This window comes from Notolepis coatsorum (genome assembly GCF_963971535.1).
Source record: "Notolepis coatsorum genome assembly, chromosome: 1".
NCBI lineage: Eukaryota > Metazoa > Chordata > Actinopteri > Aulopiformes > Paralepididae > Notolepis > Notolepis coatsorum.
This window is the reverse complement of record NC_140165.1, coordinates 94,216,460-94,233,764: the sequence shown is the minus strand read 5'-3', so window position 1 is coordinate 94,233,764 and position 17,305 is coordinate 94,216,460. Positions and strand designations below refer to the sequence as shown.

General features: G+C 40.4%; 1 protein-coding gene across 1 annotated transcript in view; it reads left to right on the top strand.

Moving 5' to 3' along the window:
* The window catches only part of LOC311243151 (uncharacterized protein), a gene marked incomplete at its 5' end in the record, with an annotated part of 42,505 nt that overhangs the window by 18,210 nt on the left and 6,990 nt on the right, over window positions 1-17,305 (top strand). Inside the window, 4 exons of the mRNA XM_084332263.1 lie at window positions 4,261-4,478; window positions 12,344-12,375; window positions 12,645-13,102; window positions 14,790-14,824. Coding sequence (XP_084188389.1) covers window positions 4,261-4,478; window positions 12,344-12,375; window positions 12,645-13,102; window positions 14,790-14,824 — 743 coding nt within the window. The remainder of the gene's footprint in view (window positions 1-4,260; window positions 4,479-12,343; window positions 12,376-12,644; window positions 13,103-14,789; window positions 14,825-17,305) is intronic.

Here is a 17,305-nt window from a genome sequence, read left to right as displayed (position 1 = left end):
AATATGGCTGGATTTCTTATCAAAGGGAAAAGTGTCAGTTATTTAAAATAAATAAATAAATAAACAAATTAGAAGGCCATCAATATAAATTGCAGCATACATCAAACTAACACACACACACACACTGTACTGTTTCAAAACAACACTGCTCTGTTCATTCTATTTTTAAAATACGTACATTATCTGTCTACATTTATTTAGATTAACATTATTAACATGCGTTGTGTTGTACAAACTGCTAACGCTATGGCAAGATGTGTGTAGGCCTATGTAATGTTAATGGCTATGTTTTTAAAGTCGTAATGAAGATTAATTTATATTGTGCTTGCCATTTTTACACACAATGGCAGCGCTCACCTGTCCCGGCTCCGCCAAATGAAGTTTTTAATTTTTTTATTTGCGCATCCCCTGAACCGTACCATACACAGACGCCCCGAACCGTGGGGGTTTTACCGTACGGTACACGGTTTGAATGCGTATCGTTCCACCCCTACCAGCCACAGGTAAGAGCGATTTGACGTCAATTTCAGTCTGATCTGGCCTTGTTCTCATAGCCATCCACCCGGTCAGTGTATGATGTTGCAATAACGAATGCCTTATTGGTAATCAATAATCAGAAATTATTTCCCCCGCCCCCCCCCCCCCCCCTTTCATGCATTCATGGTGGAACATGATACCGATCATATGCATTTTTATTTTTAACTCTAGCTTGTGTAGGGCCGAAACGCATCGATTTAACGTTATTAGCTTAGTGCCCTATAACTAGCTTTGCAGGAATTACCCCAGACCATTGTGGTATATAGTTCATATTCACAACACTATAAAACGGGAACGTATTGATGAAAAAATTATTTCTTTATGACATATTGAAGGGAAGGTTTATACTTGACAATGCCAATGGACACATAGCAATAATATAAAATTTAGATTTAGCTCTACAAACAACCTCACGCACAGTGAAAACTTGTAATGAAAAGCTGGCCTCAAGCTGGCCTCATAGTCTAATCCCAATGGCCCCGAATGTGTTAAACAAACGTAGTGCTGAAAATATACACTTTGACTGCTGTTTTAACAGGGTTAGGGTGTTTATTCTTGGCTACGTTTGAAAAAAAACGAAGCCTGTCGATCGATTAAAATATTTAATCTGATTAATCGCATGATTGTCCATAGTTAACTCGCGATTAATTGCAAATTAATCTGTTCTAAATCTACCTTAAACGGATCTTTCAAGTTTTATTACTCTTATCAACATGAGTCAACAAATGCTTGCTTTATACAGCCATTTAACACAAAAGGATGACCCTCACGCATTGCAAATTTGCATCAAATTCAAAACGGAGAGTAAATAACTTAACCCTTTGGGTGCCGTTAACGTAGATCTATGTGTCCGGCACTCAACCGTCGGGCGGCAGAAACGTAGTTCTATGTTTTTCTCACAGTATTTATTTTATTCGCTATTGCCATTCATAATTCAGCGGGGCACCTTGTGCATGCTGTACTGAATGTGTCTGAGCTGGCAGACGGTCTTATACCGCCCTCTAACGCCTTCGGCCGCTATTGCACTCCATTCGAAACTATGTGGTTTCTTTTCTCTACCGAGCTGCGGCGTAGGGCAGGGCTCTACAGTGCAACCATATTGCTCGCATTTGCCCCTAGAAATATGTGTGTGCGAACCGGAAAAATCAATTACTCGCACGGTGTGCGAGTGAAGATTACAGCCTCAGTTGTGCTTTTTTTCCTCTCCGCTGATAAATCGTAAAAAAAAAACTACAAGTCCCACATTGCACTCAAGCCAACGGTCCAATCACAGTAGAGTGACATGACTGGTTTCAAGGGAAATAAAGGAAATGACCAATCGGAAGCTCTCATTTGCGTTTTTACTTCCTGAAAGTCCGCCATTGCGATATGCGAGAGTTTTCCGAGACAGTAACATTAAATGAATGTAACTTATTCTAGTCTTACCAATAGCAATAGATTTTAGAACACCTAGATTTATCGATAGCAATAGTAATATAACGTTAATGCAACAAAACGAATGCCTTGCTTTGTTAATCATACCGTTGATGCAGTAGCGTATGTCGTTGTGTTGGCTGTAACGGACATGACAATAACATAACACTGTACACATTAAAATTGCGATAATTGATTCTAACATTTTCAAATCGATGCAGTTGAACCCTTAGGATCGATGCATTGTTACACCCCTACACCAAAGTCACTGGCCCACTGTGCGTGTGTGTATGTGTGCTAACTTGGTTAGCGTTATCAACAGCAGAGCCGACCTCTAGTGGCTCGGGTGTGCATTTCTTTTAATACAATATATTGATCGAATTAAAGCCCTATTTGTTGCCTGTCGATTGCCCTTTCAGGTGACAAAATCCGTTCTCGAGTTACATGCCGATATGTGAGGCGTGCCCCACCCCCGACTCCCGGGGTTCTAGCGCCGTCAATCATTTGGCGATCTCGAAAACCTTTGCACAGGGTTGTAGCCAATGAGTATGGCTTTCCAATGATACCCCATGATATGATAAATGGGGATCTAATACGGTCTCTATTGATCGATTTATGATGAAGACCTTAAGGCTTAACAATGTCACTGCCTTTTTTATTAGGCCTAGTTGTTGGCTACAACTTTGCCACAGTAGGCATTAATCACTTAATAGTTCAAATGTCTGTGTCCCATTCCTGTTTGCACACGCAGATACACACACACACGCACACAGTGGGCCAGTGACTTTGGTGGTATGTATGATAAGTGGATTCCACTAAAACGCTATTTTCGCGTCTTTTTCCTGGAATTACTCTGAAGCACCCAAACTATATTCATATTCAAAACAGTTTTTTGCACGTTGACTGGAAGTAACTCACTGACAATCGACGGTGTTATTAGACCCATAGCTATAATATAAAATATAGGTTTAGCTCTACAAACAAGGTGAGCGTTTACATGGGGTTAATGGGCGGCAAGGCCAGATGCACTTCCCGGAAGGGGCGTGGCACTCAATGTGTTAAAAGAAAAGAATAATTTAAAACAATGTGTGCATGAAATAATAGGGGAAAGAAAACGTTAGGAACTTGTTACCCCCTCTCTCTCTCTCTCTCTCTCTCTCTCTCTCTCTCTCTCTCTCTCTCTCTCTCTCTCTCTCTCTCTCACACACACACTTTGAGTCAGAAACAAACATAGTATCAATGAGAGTATCAATAATACACCTGAGTGAAGTCTATTATAAAAAAAAAGTAAAGATTTCTTTTATAAAAACGTTAATCTTGCCTTATTAAATCTGACATGTGTAGGCAAAGAAACAGCCTTATTTCTAGAGAATTCACTACCTTCCCAAAATGTTGTGGGACCTGAATATGTCATCAATGACAGATGATTGCATTTGTTTCTAATTGGTCTAAATGAAGACCAATGGGATGGATCCCTAGGATTTATGGCAAGTGACCAGGTTCTGTTCCTTTCCTTAAATAAAGATGACAATTCAGGTGTAAACCAAGAGCTAATCTAGAATATGTCATCAAGCACATCTTACATGGACTAAAGATTTGTCTGCATTTGGGCGGCTGGGTAGCGCAGCAGACTAAGCGCTCGCCTACCACCGCAGAGACTCTGGGATCTAATCCAGCTGTCAGCGGTACCTCCGGCTTGGTCAGTCGTCCCTACTAACACAATTGGCAGTGTTAGCGGGTGGGAAGCCGGTGAGGTATGTATCCTGGTCGTTGTAAACAGCGACTCCTACTGGTCGGTCGGGGGGCCTGTTCAGCAGGGAAGGGATCTGGGGGAGATAGTGTGATCCTTGCATGCGTTACACTCCCCCAGTGAGAGTCCTCGCTGTCGGGTGAAAAGAAGCGGCTGGCTGACTCCACATGTATCGGAGGAAGACATGTGGTAGTCTTCTCCCCACCCAGGCCGACAGTAGGGGGCAAAAGCGTGCAACGACCTGAAGGGAATTGGCATAACGACTAAATTGGGATGGGAGAAAAATACGGAAAAAAGATTTGTCTGCATTTAACCCATCACAACTTTTTATCCAGTGCCATTTCAACATCGGGGATTTCAGAAGTATAGTGAATATTGTTATGGAAAAGGTCAACAAAAAAAACGAAATCACTAAAACCTTCGTACATTTATTTAGATAATAGTGAGTTGGTTCTTCAGCACAAGGGTTAATGCGTTACCGGTGTCGGTGCTTCACTAATGCACAACCTTTAACAAATAAGACTGGATTTGATTTCCTCTCTTTGTCCCTCTCTCTCTAGCTAACCATCCCATTCCAAACTGCTCTAGCCCAGACAACTTGAAGCAGACTCTGGCCCCAGCTCCGCTGACTGAGTTCACCACGATGAAAGCATCATCTTCCTCCCGTTCCTCTTCCAAAGGATCAAAATGTTCTTCGTCCCACCCCTCGAAAAAACTAAAGGGGTCCTCCGCTCCTTCCTCTTCGACAAGCAAGACTACTTCCGCCTTAAGATCTCAGGTGAGTGTTGCTCCAACCCTTAACCTCTTAAGCCCGACACTGGTCCCAAAATGATATCACGTCATAAATCAATCTTTTTCCATTTTTTTTTCAAATGTATCCAAGAGTAAAGACCCTAACCATGTGTATTAAGCCCCAGTATATCAGGTCAGTTTGATAAGCCCATCACTCAGTGGTCCGCTCATCTGACATCAAACAGCGCCCTGCAATGCCTTGACACTCAAACCCCAGTGAATCTAAAAAAAGAGTTGTATCAAGAGACCTGCTATACCGTATGCTCGTCCCGACCCCCTCCGGCACTGATGTAGATAAGTGGTAGAGGTTGCGAGTAGAGCTGCCGCGGTATTGATATTTTCCTTACCGCACGAATTTGTGAAATATTTCCTACCGCCGCGGTAATTACCGCACAGGGTTTAACGTTACCTCTCGTGTATATCGGCTGACGGTAGTATTAACAACAACAAACTTAACACATCAGCGATCTTGTTGTGACACTAAACTCTCCGCTCGGTGGTAAATTGGGTTGATGTCGGTTTTGTTTCATCAATAAATAAGGCAGAATACACAGTGAATCCATTCTTTTTTGTTTATTGCTTGGTTCTGTCGCAAACAAATCCTGAACTAAATGCATCCTTAGCGAGGCAGTAAAGATGGCGGCGCCGGCGTTCTGTTTTTGTTCAGACTGAGGCTACAAAGTGTGACGCGTCTCTCTTCTGACCAGTCAGTGGTCTGCAATGTTTCACATGACTTTTCTGGTACCACTTCTTCGCTTGGAACCGAGTAGGGTATATCTGCAGAGCCGCAAGCCAACTTTATTATTATGATAAAAAACAGCGGTGACGCGGTATTCAGCCTAACTCTGCGGTGAGCGTGATGCAACAGCGATACCGCGGTAATGCGGTTATCGCGGCAGCTCTAGTTGCGAGATCTATATTTTATTCATAACAAGGAAGATTTATTTGACAAGTCTGTCATTAGTAAATCTACTTGAGTATACCAATAGGTTTGTCATCAATCAAGTGATTATCCCTCCCTCATTTGTCAAACGGCGCCGGTGAGAGTTCATCTCGGAGCTTAAATGAGTGAGGTAATCTCTTTCTAAATGCTTGCTGTCTGTATAATCCCCTTTTGCATTGAATACAAATAGATTACAGATTCTCAATTTACTTCTTTTGCTATTTTTAGAGAAAAAACTGACATCTGTACCCATTACACCTAAGATCTATACATAATAAATGAAATGGATCCATGCAGTGTTTCTGCCGTGTTTCTGATCCCTGCAGCGTTTCTGCCGTGTTTCTGATCCCTGCAGCGTTTCTGCCGTGTTTTTTTTTTTTTTTTTTTATATTGGTCTTTTTCCCCCTCCATTTTCCTCCGATTTTCTCCCATCCCAATGTTAGTCGTATGCCAATTCCCAGTCCCTTCCTGGTCGCTGCGCTTTTACCCCCCACAGTCAGATCATTTGGGAGAGTGGAGGCTACCACGTGCTTCCTCCGACACACGTCCAGCCAATCACCGCTTCTTTTCACCTGGCAGCGCGGATTCTCATTGAGAGGGCGTAGCGTGTGGGAGGACCACACTATCCCCCTCACGTCCAATCCGCGCTTAGCAGGCGCCCCGACCGAACTGTAGGAGTCGCTGTTTACAACGACCCGGACCCACCCCGCCAGCTTCTCCCACCCTCTGATACAGCCAATTGTATCAGTGCAGACGGCCAGCCAAGCTGGTGACAACCCCGGAGCTGTGAGCTGGATTCGAACATGCGAACCAAGCTCACAGCTCCGGGGCTGGTGACGAACGCAATCTCCGCTCGACCACCTAACCGCCCCTCTGCCGTGTTTCTGATCCCTGCAGCGTTTCTGCCGTGTTTCTGCCCCAATGACAAATCTAACATTTAGACGGTGACAGAATACTATCTTAGGAGCTAATGAATAGTTAGGCAGGCTAAAAAAAACAGTGACAAATACCATCATAGGAAAAAGTATCTTCTCGAAACGACCTTTCATTCAAGTCTCAATTACACCGCATGACTTTGAATGGGTGCTCAAAAGTAGAAATGATATTATAGCTTACCAGTATTTCTTGGAAAAAGTAACACGAAGAAAAGAGATTTAGTTTCAAAAAGTTTTTAATTAAAAGCTACAAGAGTTACAAAAAGAAAAGCACTATTTATCATAGTATATTTCAGGAGAGAAAGGGCCTGAAGTAAAAATGTAAAAAGTCAAAAAGTTCCAAAATCTCTAAAATCTAAAGAGTATACTTCCTAGGGAGGTTTACTCAAAAATTGCCAGGCCATGCCCCATTACACCACTCGACATTTCCTGGCTTAAAAAAACTGCAAATCTCAGCTCTCGAGGCTGAAGCAGTCACTTATATATCGGTCCGGCATCATATCAAGACCTCTTTATTATTGGTCTAAATACAGTGATGTCATTTCTACCATCCAATCAACACACAACACATAAAAATGACCACTCCTCCTTCCAACTTGTATCTTTGCCATTGGCTCCTGTCTACTCCACTGGGTTGTAACTTAAAAAAGTAATTGTAACAGTTTTACTGGAACAGAGTACGATATTGTGGAAAATCCCTAGGTGTCCTATCTGTTTCCAGCAGGCTAGCAGAGGCCCCCAAGGTCGTAGGCACATTCCTGAGGGCGTCCAGCAGTATTGAATGTAGCAATTGCCCTGTGTAATATACAATACATGGTCCTTCTAGCATGAATAGCCTATACGCTTATATATATATATATATATATATATATATATATATATATATATATATATATATATATATATATATATATATATATATATACAGATATATACCTGTACAATACAGTACTCATATTTAATCCTCTATATATACATGTTAAATGCTCAATATACCGCATCATACAAGTGACAGAGAGAACAGGATGTCAAAATAAAAGGGTCACTTCGTGGCTCCTCAACACCATGTCACAACAGCAGTTAGCAACAATACGTTTGTTTACCAATAGGGTAAAGTGTTCTTCCTGCAAGCCTGGTGATACTAAATCCAAATTGAACTCTGGCATTGGAAAGAGTAGATTTGATATAGAGCAAGTTGGCTATAATAAGGCCATTTATAGGCCTGCTATTCTATATTCTATAATAATCAGTGCTGTCAATCGATTAAAATATTTAACTCTATTAATCGCATGATTGTCTATAGTATAGTAAAAAAAATACAGAGTCAGAAAACATCTCCTGCTCCGCTTCTACCAGGCTATCATTCAAAGCATCCTCACCTTCTCCATAACAGTTTGGTACAGCAGTCTGGACACTCACTCCAAAAACAAACTCCAAAGAATAATCAATAAATCCTCCAAAATAATCCGCACCCCCCTCCCATCTTTCGAATCACTCCACCGCCAAAGCACAATTAGAAGAGCTAGAAAAATTATCTGTGACCCCACTCACCCAGCACAACACATCTTCCAGCTGCTGCCCTCCGGGAGGCGCTACAGATCCCTGACCACCAAAACATCCCGCTTTAAAAACAGCTTCTTCCCCACTGCCATACGGACACGGAACTCCCTGTAGCACCCCCCGCAACCCCCCCATACCTCTGTTGCTATGGACATGGACATAAACTCTGAACTTTGATATTAAGGTCTTGTAATTGTGTATTTATGTATTTAACTGCATGTAGTATGTACGTAATGTAAGTGATATATGTTCTATGTTGGAACAATGTTGTAACATGCTGCACTGAAATCAAATTCCACCAGCCTGGCTGGGTGGTCATTAAAGATAATTAATTATTAAATTAACTCTTGATTAATCGCAAATTAATCGCATTTTTTTCTTTTCTTTTTTCTACCTTAACACTTTGAATGCCACCCACACTTTTTGTCGTTAGTTCATGCCGACCTTTGAGTGCCCCAACGCAAATTTTTTATTGCCAATTTGAATTCATATTTCATCAATCGAGCCTCACGCTAGTGTTGCAGACTCTCTCTGAGCTCAATTGGGAAAATACCGCCCCCTATCGTCTCTCCCTGTGTAACTGCACCCCATTACTTTAGACTGACGAGGGGGGGGGGGGGCAGTTTCCTCATTTTACTTTTCAGTCAAGCCAACTGAAGAGACCAAGTGATCGCCGGCCATCAGAACAGTGTGGATTATGTATTTACATTACCCAACACTGTAATCAATAAGCGTGATCGATATTTGGAATGTCGATCAGGAATTGGAATAATCTTTTTGGATAACATCTGATCTAAGGTAAGGAATTTATTTTACCAGTCTTGGGGTAATCGGATCTGTTTTAACTTATATATCAGCGTGTGCCCCGTGTGTGTCTGTGCGAGCGTTCAGGAAATGAGATAATCGATATTTCAGCCCCCTTCTATAGCGTGCATAAGTACACATTATACTATCGATAATCTAGCGTTTATTTGAAAACGATTCATAAATAGGCAGAAAAAATTACAATGTTTTTGTGTATCCAGAATATTCCAGTAAATGCTGTTTATCACGGAATCTTTATATTTTCCTTAAACGAGGGCTTTTCAAAATGCTATAAAACGGAAATGAAGCGATTAAAAAAGAAAAGAAAAAAATCCATTTCGACAATGTTGACTGCAAACAAGTCATTGATAAGCGACGGGCAGATTAGACGCATAGCCATAATTTAAAACAGAGATTATGCGTTCACAACGCTATCATTGAAGTGGGTGCTGGCATTTAACCATGCTTTACCATGTTAATGGCCGGCACTGAAAGTGTTAAACAGATCTTTTTCAAGTTCCAAGTTTTAATACAAATGCTTGCTTTATGCAGCCATTTAACACAAAAGGATGACCCTCATGCATTGCAAATTTGCATCAAATTCAAAACAGAGTGATGCACAAAATAACTTAAAAGAAAATAATAATTTAAAACAATGAATAAAGTGTGCATGAAATAATAGGGGAAAGAAAACGTTAGGAACTTGTTACATTCACCCACACAAGGGCTGAGTAATCGCACCCCCCCCCCCCCCCTCTCTCTCTCACACACACACTCTCCTAGCTCTCTTTCTCTCTTGCCCCTTCCTCATCTCTCTCACCCCCCTCTCTCTATATATATCTCACACACGCATACACACACACTTCAGAAACAAACATAGTATCAATGAGAGCATCAATAATACACCTGAGTGATGTCTAGTAAAAAAAATAAAAATAAAAATAAATCTTAAAAGTTAATCGTGAGTTAAAAAAGATTTGGCATTAATAGAATCGGGCGATAACCCGTTAAAACCGCGTTAACTTTGACAGCCTTAATAATAATATTTCAAATTGCATGTGTCCGGGTGGCAGAATTCAGTACTGTATCTACAAAAACCTTCTGTTTAATCATCTTCTCTTTATTCATTTCCTTAGATTTTTTTGTACACGTGATCTCAAGAAGGTGCTGAACGAGCTCAGTGGCAGTTTTTCATGTGTGGTAATTTTTAGCATGGTGTTATTCACTGACAAAGATGCAAAGAAAAATCATAATTTATATTCTCCTTTGTTTTCATCACAATCTACTCAAGCCTAGTAACAGACACAATATTTCTGACACTGGGAATACATTCCCTGAGATCCATAGATGTCCCTAGATACCAAGACCATGCAAATGGACCTTGTAGAAGTGGAGCAATCTTCCATACATACTTAGGTATGTATTTTTAGGGCGGATTTTCAGAAAATAGGGCTAGGGTTTAACGGGTTAACCCTGGGACTAGAGGTCTTTCACTGAATGTTTATAATGTCCATTTGTGTCCAAATGACAGAGCCTACATCATTTTACTAAAGCAAAAAAGTATGACCATGATGAATACAAAGAACCATATAGATTTTTTATTTTCTTATCATTTTAATTAATTGTTTTCATAGTTTCATGAGGCTAACTGGCTTATCTGTTTCTTTCTTTCTTTTTTATTATTATTATAAAAATTGTGTCTTTAGCAGTTGCCATTTCAAGACAAACCTTTTCAATGCAGGGTACTTCAAAACGTATTTACTTGTATTTATTTGTAACTAGGCCTATTCCAATGAGAAATGGATCCATGCTCAGTTTAGCTGCAATCTGTACAACTATTCAATGTTTGATCCACGCCAGGATTTCTTGAAGATCATTGCCGCTCGCGTCTCGCCTTCTCCAGCCCGGAGGCTGAGCGCTGTCTGCTACTGCGTTACCCCGGTTCTCAAGCAGAACAGGAATCAACTTCTCTCGCTATGAAAATAATAATATTTTGCATCACTTTTGGCTGTTGGTCTATTTTAAGTGTTTAATAATGTACACCTATTCACAGGGCTTTGTGGAGACTGATGGCATTTTCAATTAGCAAGTGAAAAAAGTTGTAGAACGCGCTCACCTCACTAGACTTGACACTGGGTGCTGTAACCTCTGATATCATACATAAAAATGTCCAGGCACGCACTCCAGGTTTTTCCAAATTTATTGGCAGCCTGTAATCATGACATTTTGGTGTGAACACACCTTCTTCAGAATGGCTTGCATGAAGCATGAAGGGTAAGTGACCCTAGTATATACAAGTCAAACAGGAAGTGACAACATAGGAAGTGACAACACATTCCCGCAAGAGATCTGCAACAAAAAAGTACAAAATACCACTTACAAGCACAACCTTTTCAGAATTATGTAAATCAAAAAGAAGCGTGTAAATCAAAAAGAAACAGTAAATCACAAAGAGATATATCTATATATAGTTATATATATTTTATACAGAGTAGGCCTACATCTTAAACTCTAAACATAAACACTCATGACCCATATAAGCCATCTTTCAATTATAAATATAAAGAATGATAAATGAAAATAGTAAACAATCGAATGTTTGACTTGAAAATGTGCCGGAAGGTATGGGTTCTTACCCATCTCGATGTGATTTATCTAGACATTTCTACAGCAAGAATTTTAGGTGTCAGTGAAACCAACATTGCAATCTGGTTAGAAGTGGTGGAGAGAATAAAAGCTAGCATATGAATTGTAGTGCCTGGTTAGAAACTAATGAAAATGGATGGATTATCCAAGTGGGGGTCCGGGGGGGGTGAGCGGGCAGGAGCATATGTACCGGTATGTAGGGTATTAGATAGCAAGTATTAGGTATATATCTTGTAAACTACATTTATAATGATTCAAATGGTAATTTCATTGGATGTTTACTGTTAATGCTTGTGTGTCTAATTTGATGTTATGTTTAAAATATAATAAAACAATTAAATATAAAAAAGGAAGTGACAACACATTCCCACAAGAGATCTGCAAAAAAGTACAAAATACCACTTACAAGCACAACCTTTTCAGAATTATGTAAATCAAAAATAAGCGTGTAAATCAAAAAGAAACAGTAAAACACAGAGATATATCTATATATAGTTATATATATTTTATACAGAGTAGGCCTACATCTTAAACTCTAAACATAAACACTCATGACTCATATAAGCCATATTTCAATTATAAATATAAAGAATGATAAATGAAAATAGTAAACAATCGAATGTTTGACTTGTATATACTAGGGTCACTTACCCTTCATGCTTCATGCAAGCCATTCTGAAGAAGGTGTGTTCACACCGAAACGTCATGATTACAGGCTGCCAATACATTTTGAAAAACCTGGAGTGCGTGCCTGGACATTGTTTCCCTATTTTTATGTATTATTTTCAATTGGCAAGCAATCAAAGCTAATGGATAGCTACTGGTTGCTCTGCTACGATAGCCACAAGTGGCTGCAAGATATTCTTTTGTACAACCACTGGGAGACGCTGCTGACTGTTGTATGTGATGCAGCTTGACCTTATTGTTCAGTGTAGTTGATGAAGTTGTGTGTTTTGTCCACAGGATGTCTCGTGTAAGAAGCCAAAGAAGGAAAAGTAAGTCAATCAACATTATATTCATCAATGTTTTGTTTCTTTAAATTGAGCTCTGTGGGTCATTGAAGTATACCAATAACTTTCCTAGAGAGCCTCTTATCACACTCGTATTGCGCTTCCTGTTTGAATATTGCACTAAGCCATATTGTGATTTCGATAGGATTTCTATGATTTGTTCAGCCCTGCTTTAGATTTGTTTGGCATATTGCATTGCAATTCTGCATGAAATATGCTATAGCCTTTATTGATCGATTTTCTTTCTCTACCAGTCCCATCCGCAGAATTCCTATAACCGACCATAGAAGGCCTATGTTCCCACCTCTGAGACCGGCCCTGTTACCTACTCCCGATATCAAACCCAAATTACCCCAATTAACGGGGCTACATATTAGGCAAGCCAAGGCAGTCGAACAGACTAAGACACAACAGCAGGGCAAGAAGGTCGTAAAAGTGGCAGCAAAAACGGCAGTTAAAGGATCATCATCCAAGGCTAAAACAACTGTTAAGATTGTGAAGAAACCCAAGACTAAGCGATCGGTGGAGACCTCCGCTACAGTGGCCCCACACAAGGACATACCTAAAGATTCAACAACCCCAGCTAAAGTTGATATGGAAACAGCTTTTGGACATTCCACTGCGTCATCCAAAGCAGAAACCATGGCTACTTCAAATGGGGCTACTATGGCAACTGCATCGAAAGCCAGACATCCGTGCTTACGACATCCAGGTGAGAGATTCATTTTTGCTTAAGACATCCAGGTGAGAGATTCATTTTTGCTTCAGACATCCAGGTGAGGGATTCGTTTTTGCTTCAGACATCCAGGTGAGAGATTCGTTTTTGCTTCAGACATCCAGGTGAGAGATTGGTTTTTGCTTCAGACATCCAGGTGAGAGATTGGTTTTTGCTTCAGACATCCAGGTGAGAGATTGGTTTTTGCTTCACACATCCAGGTGAGAGATTAGTTTTTGCTTCAGACATCCAGGTGAGAGATTCGTTTTTGCTTCAGACATCCAGGTGAGAGATTAGTTTTAGCTTCAGACATCCAGGTGAGAGATTAGTTTTTGCTTCAGACATCCAGGTGAGAGATTAGTTTGTCTTTGAGTACACAGTGTTTCCCGGCTTTTAGAGAAGTTTAAATGGTGTAATTGGCATATAAAAAATATACTTGTTTTACTCTGCAAAATCTAAAACCTTATTTCACACTTTTCAACAACCAGAATCAAAATAGAAAATTCTCATTAAAAACTTAATTAAAACATGGTGGTTGATCTTGATATAAAGCCATTCAAACACACATTATGTAAAACATGATATTATTGTTTTTTTCTGGTGGTTTCTTAGCCAACATGATAACTAGGCGCTGTTATCGTGCACGTGTCCCCAATAACACAATGATCAGTCTCTCTTTCCTTTTCTGTGTTGATTTCTCTACGCTTCACTGCATTGTTGTAGCCTATAAAAGTAACATTATGCAAGCCTACGTTCTGACCATGTACATAACGTTGCCACATGCAGACTAACTTAGTGGAGAACACTTTGGAAAGATGTCGGCTCTCGTCAGCAAAAGTAATGCAAATGTGTCTTAATTTCCTTGGGGAAATTGGCTTCTCGTCTTCTCCAGAGAGAGACAAGAAGATGGATACCAGTTTCCTCTCTGTGCGTTCAGTAGAAAGCTATCTGGCTGCACGTTAGCCTAGCTTAGCACAATGAATGGAAGCGGACAGTGCCGGTTAGCCTTCGGGAGAGGTGTTAGTTGGACAATGCCTAGGCTAACCGGCACTGTCCGCTTCCATTCATTGTGCTAAGCTAGGCTAACGTGCAGCCACCAAGCCGCAGATAAGTAATTTCAGATGTGAAGAAGGCAGTCGGGATGCAGAGTTCTATGCACTAGTGCTGCCACGTGTTTTAATGAGGATATCATTGTTTGTTAGCTAGAATGGTAACGCGATAAGATAACATGGCTAATATATTTATTTATTAAATATATTCTCCTGTCTCAAAATGCCACTATCTTCACTAGCTTTAAAATGCAGCCCGCTGCAGCCTCTGAAAGAGGGTCATGTTGCCCCCGCTCTCAGAGAGTTATGTGATTTCTCTATATTCTGGTGGTTTTACAATTGTGAAATAAAGTTTTATATATCTGGAAGTCTATATAAAAGGTTCTATAAAAAAAGTTTTATATATCAATATTTCTCACAGTTCCATATATTATTTAACATGACCGCAGTCATCCTAACTATCCTGCCAACCTTCTTCCCACACTGCCAGAGTTAGTGTGTAAGAATCATAATGTGAAAATGGTATTGATGTTCTTTCACCATAGTGTGAGTATCACTTCTCATCTTAGATTTCTCTCATCTCCTCTCCCCTTCTGTCTCCCCCCTCTCTATATATTTCTGTACTCTTTTGACAGCAACCAAGAGAGTAAAGGGTTTAAGTTACCACCAGGTGAGTTTTCTCATGTTGTATCTGTCCCCCCCTGTATCTGATGATGATGATGATGTTGATAGGGTTTCCAGAATCATGAAAGTCCTGCAAAAGTTGTGTGATTTGAAAATAAATTTTCTAGGCCTGGGAAACTTATGACCAACTTATGTTGGTCATAAGTTTATCATTTCTGTAAATTACAGAAATCGTATGGTAAACGGATTAGAGAAATAGTATGGCAGATGGTTGCTATTTTGGGGATTTCAAAGACAACCGATATCAGGGCTTGATATTACAAACTGTTAATATCGACCCAATAGGGAGGTGTAGTGGTTACATTATTGCTGTTTCCGGCCGGTCCACCATCTTGAAAATGCAATGTAATTCCCCATTGACCATTTCTAAATCGTCTCGTTTAAAACAAATAAAGCATTAACATTTGCATGGTGTACCTTTCTGTGCGTATTCATCCACAATCTATAGCTCAACATGAAAATATTCGCAATTAATCATAAAAGAAAACCCCCCGAATTTTATTTCAACCAAAAATGCTTAACTCATCGGACGCCAGAGGTCGCTGTGGGCGTATGGCTGTGTGTGCCAGTGCTGTAATGAAATGGGGGTACATGTCGGTGTTTGCAGTGCTTAAACTATATTAAATATTATAGCTATGGATCTAATGATATAGTCGATTGTCATTGAGTTTCTTCCGGTCAAGATGCAAGAAACGGATACTTTTTTCATCAATACATTCCCGTTTTATACCGTGGAGAATATGAGTATAGTTTTAGAGTAATTCTGTGTAATCTCAGGAAACGCCGCCAAACAGCGGTTTACTGCATTTCACTATAAATTGTGCCATTCCTCGCCTGGATCAATAATCAATCTGAAATCAACGCTAGATTATTGGTATTATGTTTCATCATGCATGCGTGAAAGGCAGGGGGGGCGGGGGGGGTTTCTATGCTTCGATCGTCACCAACGGAATACGTTACACAGTACATTAGACACACACTCCGATCGCGGGGAAATAATTATCGGATCAGCGCAAGATTGATAACATATAGCCCTTACCTTGTCTATGATGTACTGCAAAAAGAATATTCCAATTATCTGATCGCCATTCCAAGTACTGATCGCGATCGTGTTTCCAACATAATCCAGCATTGAACATGAACGGGGGGGGGGGTGACCCTCGTTAATGCATCCGTTATAACCGCTTGCCCTGCCCGAGTCGTTAGACCCCGCCCGCACACCGTAGCTCGGCCCAGAGCAGGGTTTCCGTTAGAAAGAATTGTTGCCGGCCTCCGGTCAAATGAGAGAAATTCCGGTCAGAGTTTATTGAGCTTAAAAACAATTGATAGGCAAAAGAATGACAACAAAACAAAAGAATGACATCATCAAGGCATGTAGATTTATAATATTTTTACTTAAAACTAGGCTACTTTTGCGTATAAAGTCATTATATTCCAAATAAAATAAGTCCCGAGACTCGTGCTGCTGCCGACTTTAAATCAAATAGGTGTCTGTGGGCAGTCGCCCGACATTAATAAACAAGTCTGTTATAATCACATTTTTATGAGCTAACGAATTCCGTTATATTGGACATTTGTATTAATTATATCAAGCGAAGAACTGAGAAATTTGACAGAGAGAGACGGCAACATTATCGTGCGTTTGCGTGACGACTCTCTCTCTCCACCTCCCAATGACTTATTTGCGAGAGTATGTCGATGCAGAGCAGCAGATTCAGCTGTTATTGGCTCTTTTCTGGGGACCGCACAGCAGCGCCCCCCACCCAACATTGAATTGAAAATGGCTGAATTGGAGTACTGCTGGAGTACTGCATTGTGCTGCTGCTGCTCCGGCTCTGCAGCTTCACAAAAGTTTGCACACCCAGCACTAAGCTCTCGCTGACAACGTCGTTGTCATTATTAGAAGCAACGATGAAACAAATGTAATGATTGTTTCGTTCATCGCATAGGCTATTTAATTTTAGCCTATTTTAATACAATTCAAATAATCAAATTGTGCTTAGACTCAGGGAATTATTTTCACCGGACATTAAGACCGGAGAGATTAAATATGTCGGACTTCAACAGATTTTGCCGGTCAAATACCGGTAATTACCGGCTAACGGAAACGCTGGCCCAGAGACCAAGCCACATCGTTTCAAATGGAGTGCAATAGCGGGCGTTAGGCGGCGGTATTGGACTTTTGCGATCTCAGACCCATCCCCAGTGATAACACACAGCTGCCTGCATGTTTATGAATGGAAATAGCGAATAAAAGAAATAACGATTCAATAACGTATATATACGTGGTTGGCATTATTCGATTGGAGGACAAACATGTATATATGCGTGAACGGCGCAGAATGAGTTAAACAATAATGTATGTGATAGAAGGGAACTCGTTTTGTGCAAAAATGGAAAACTTCAATATTCATGAGGCAGAATTGTTACAATAGCCGATAATCCATTTTCCAAATGATAAATCCCT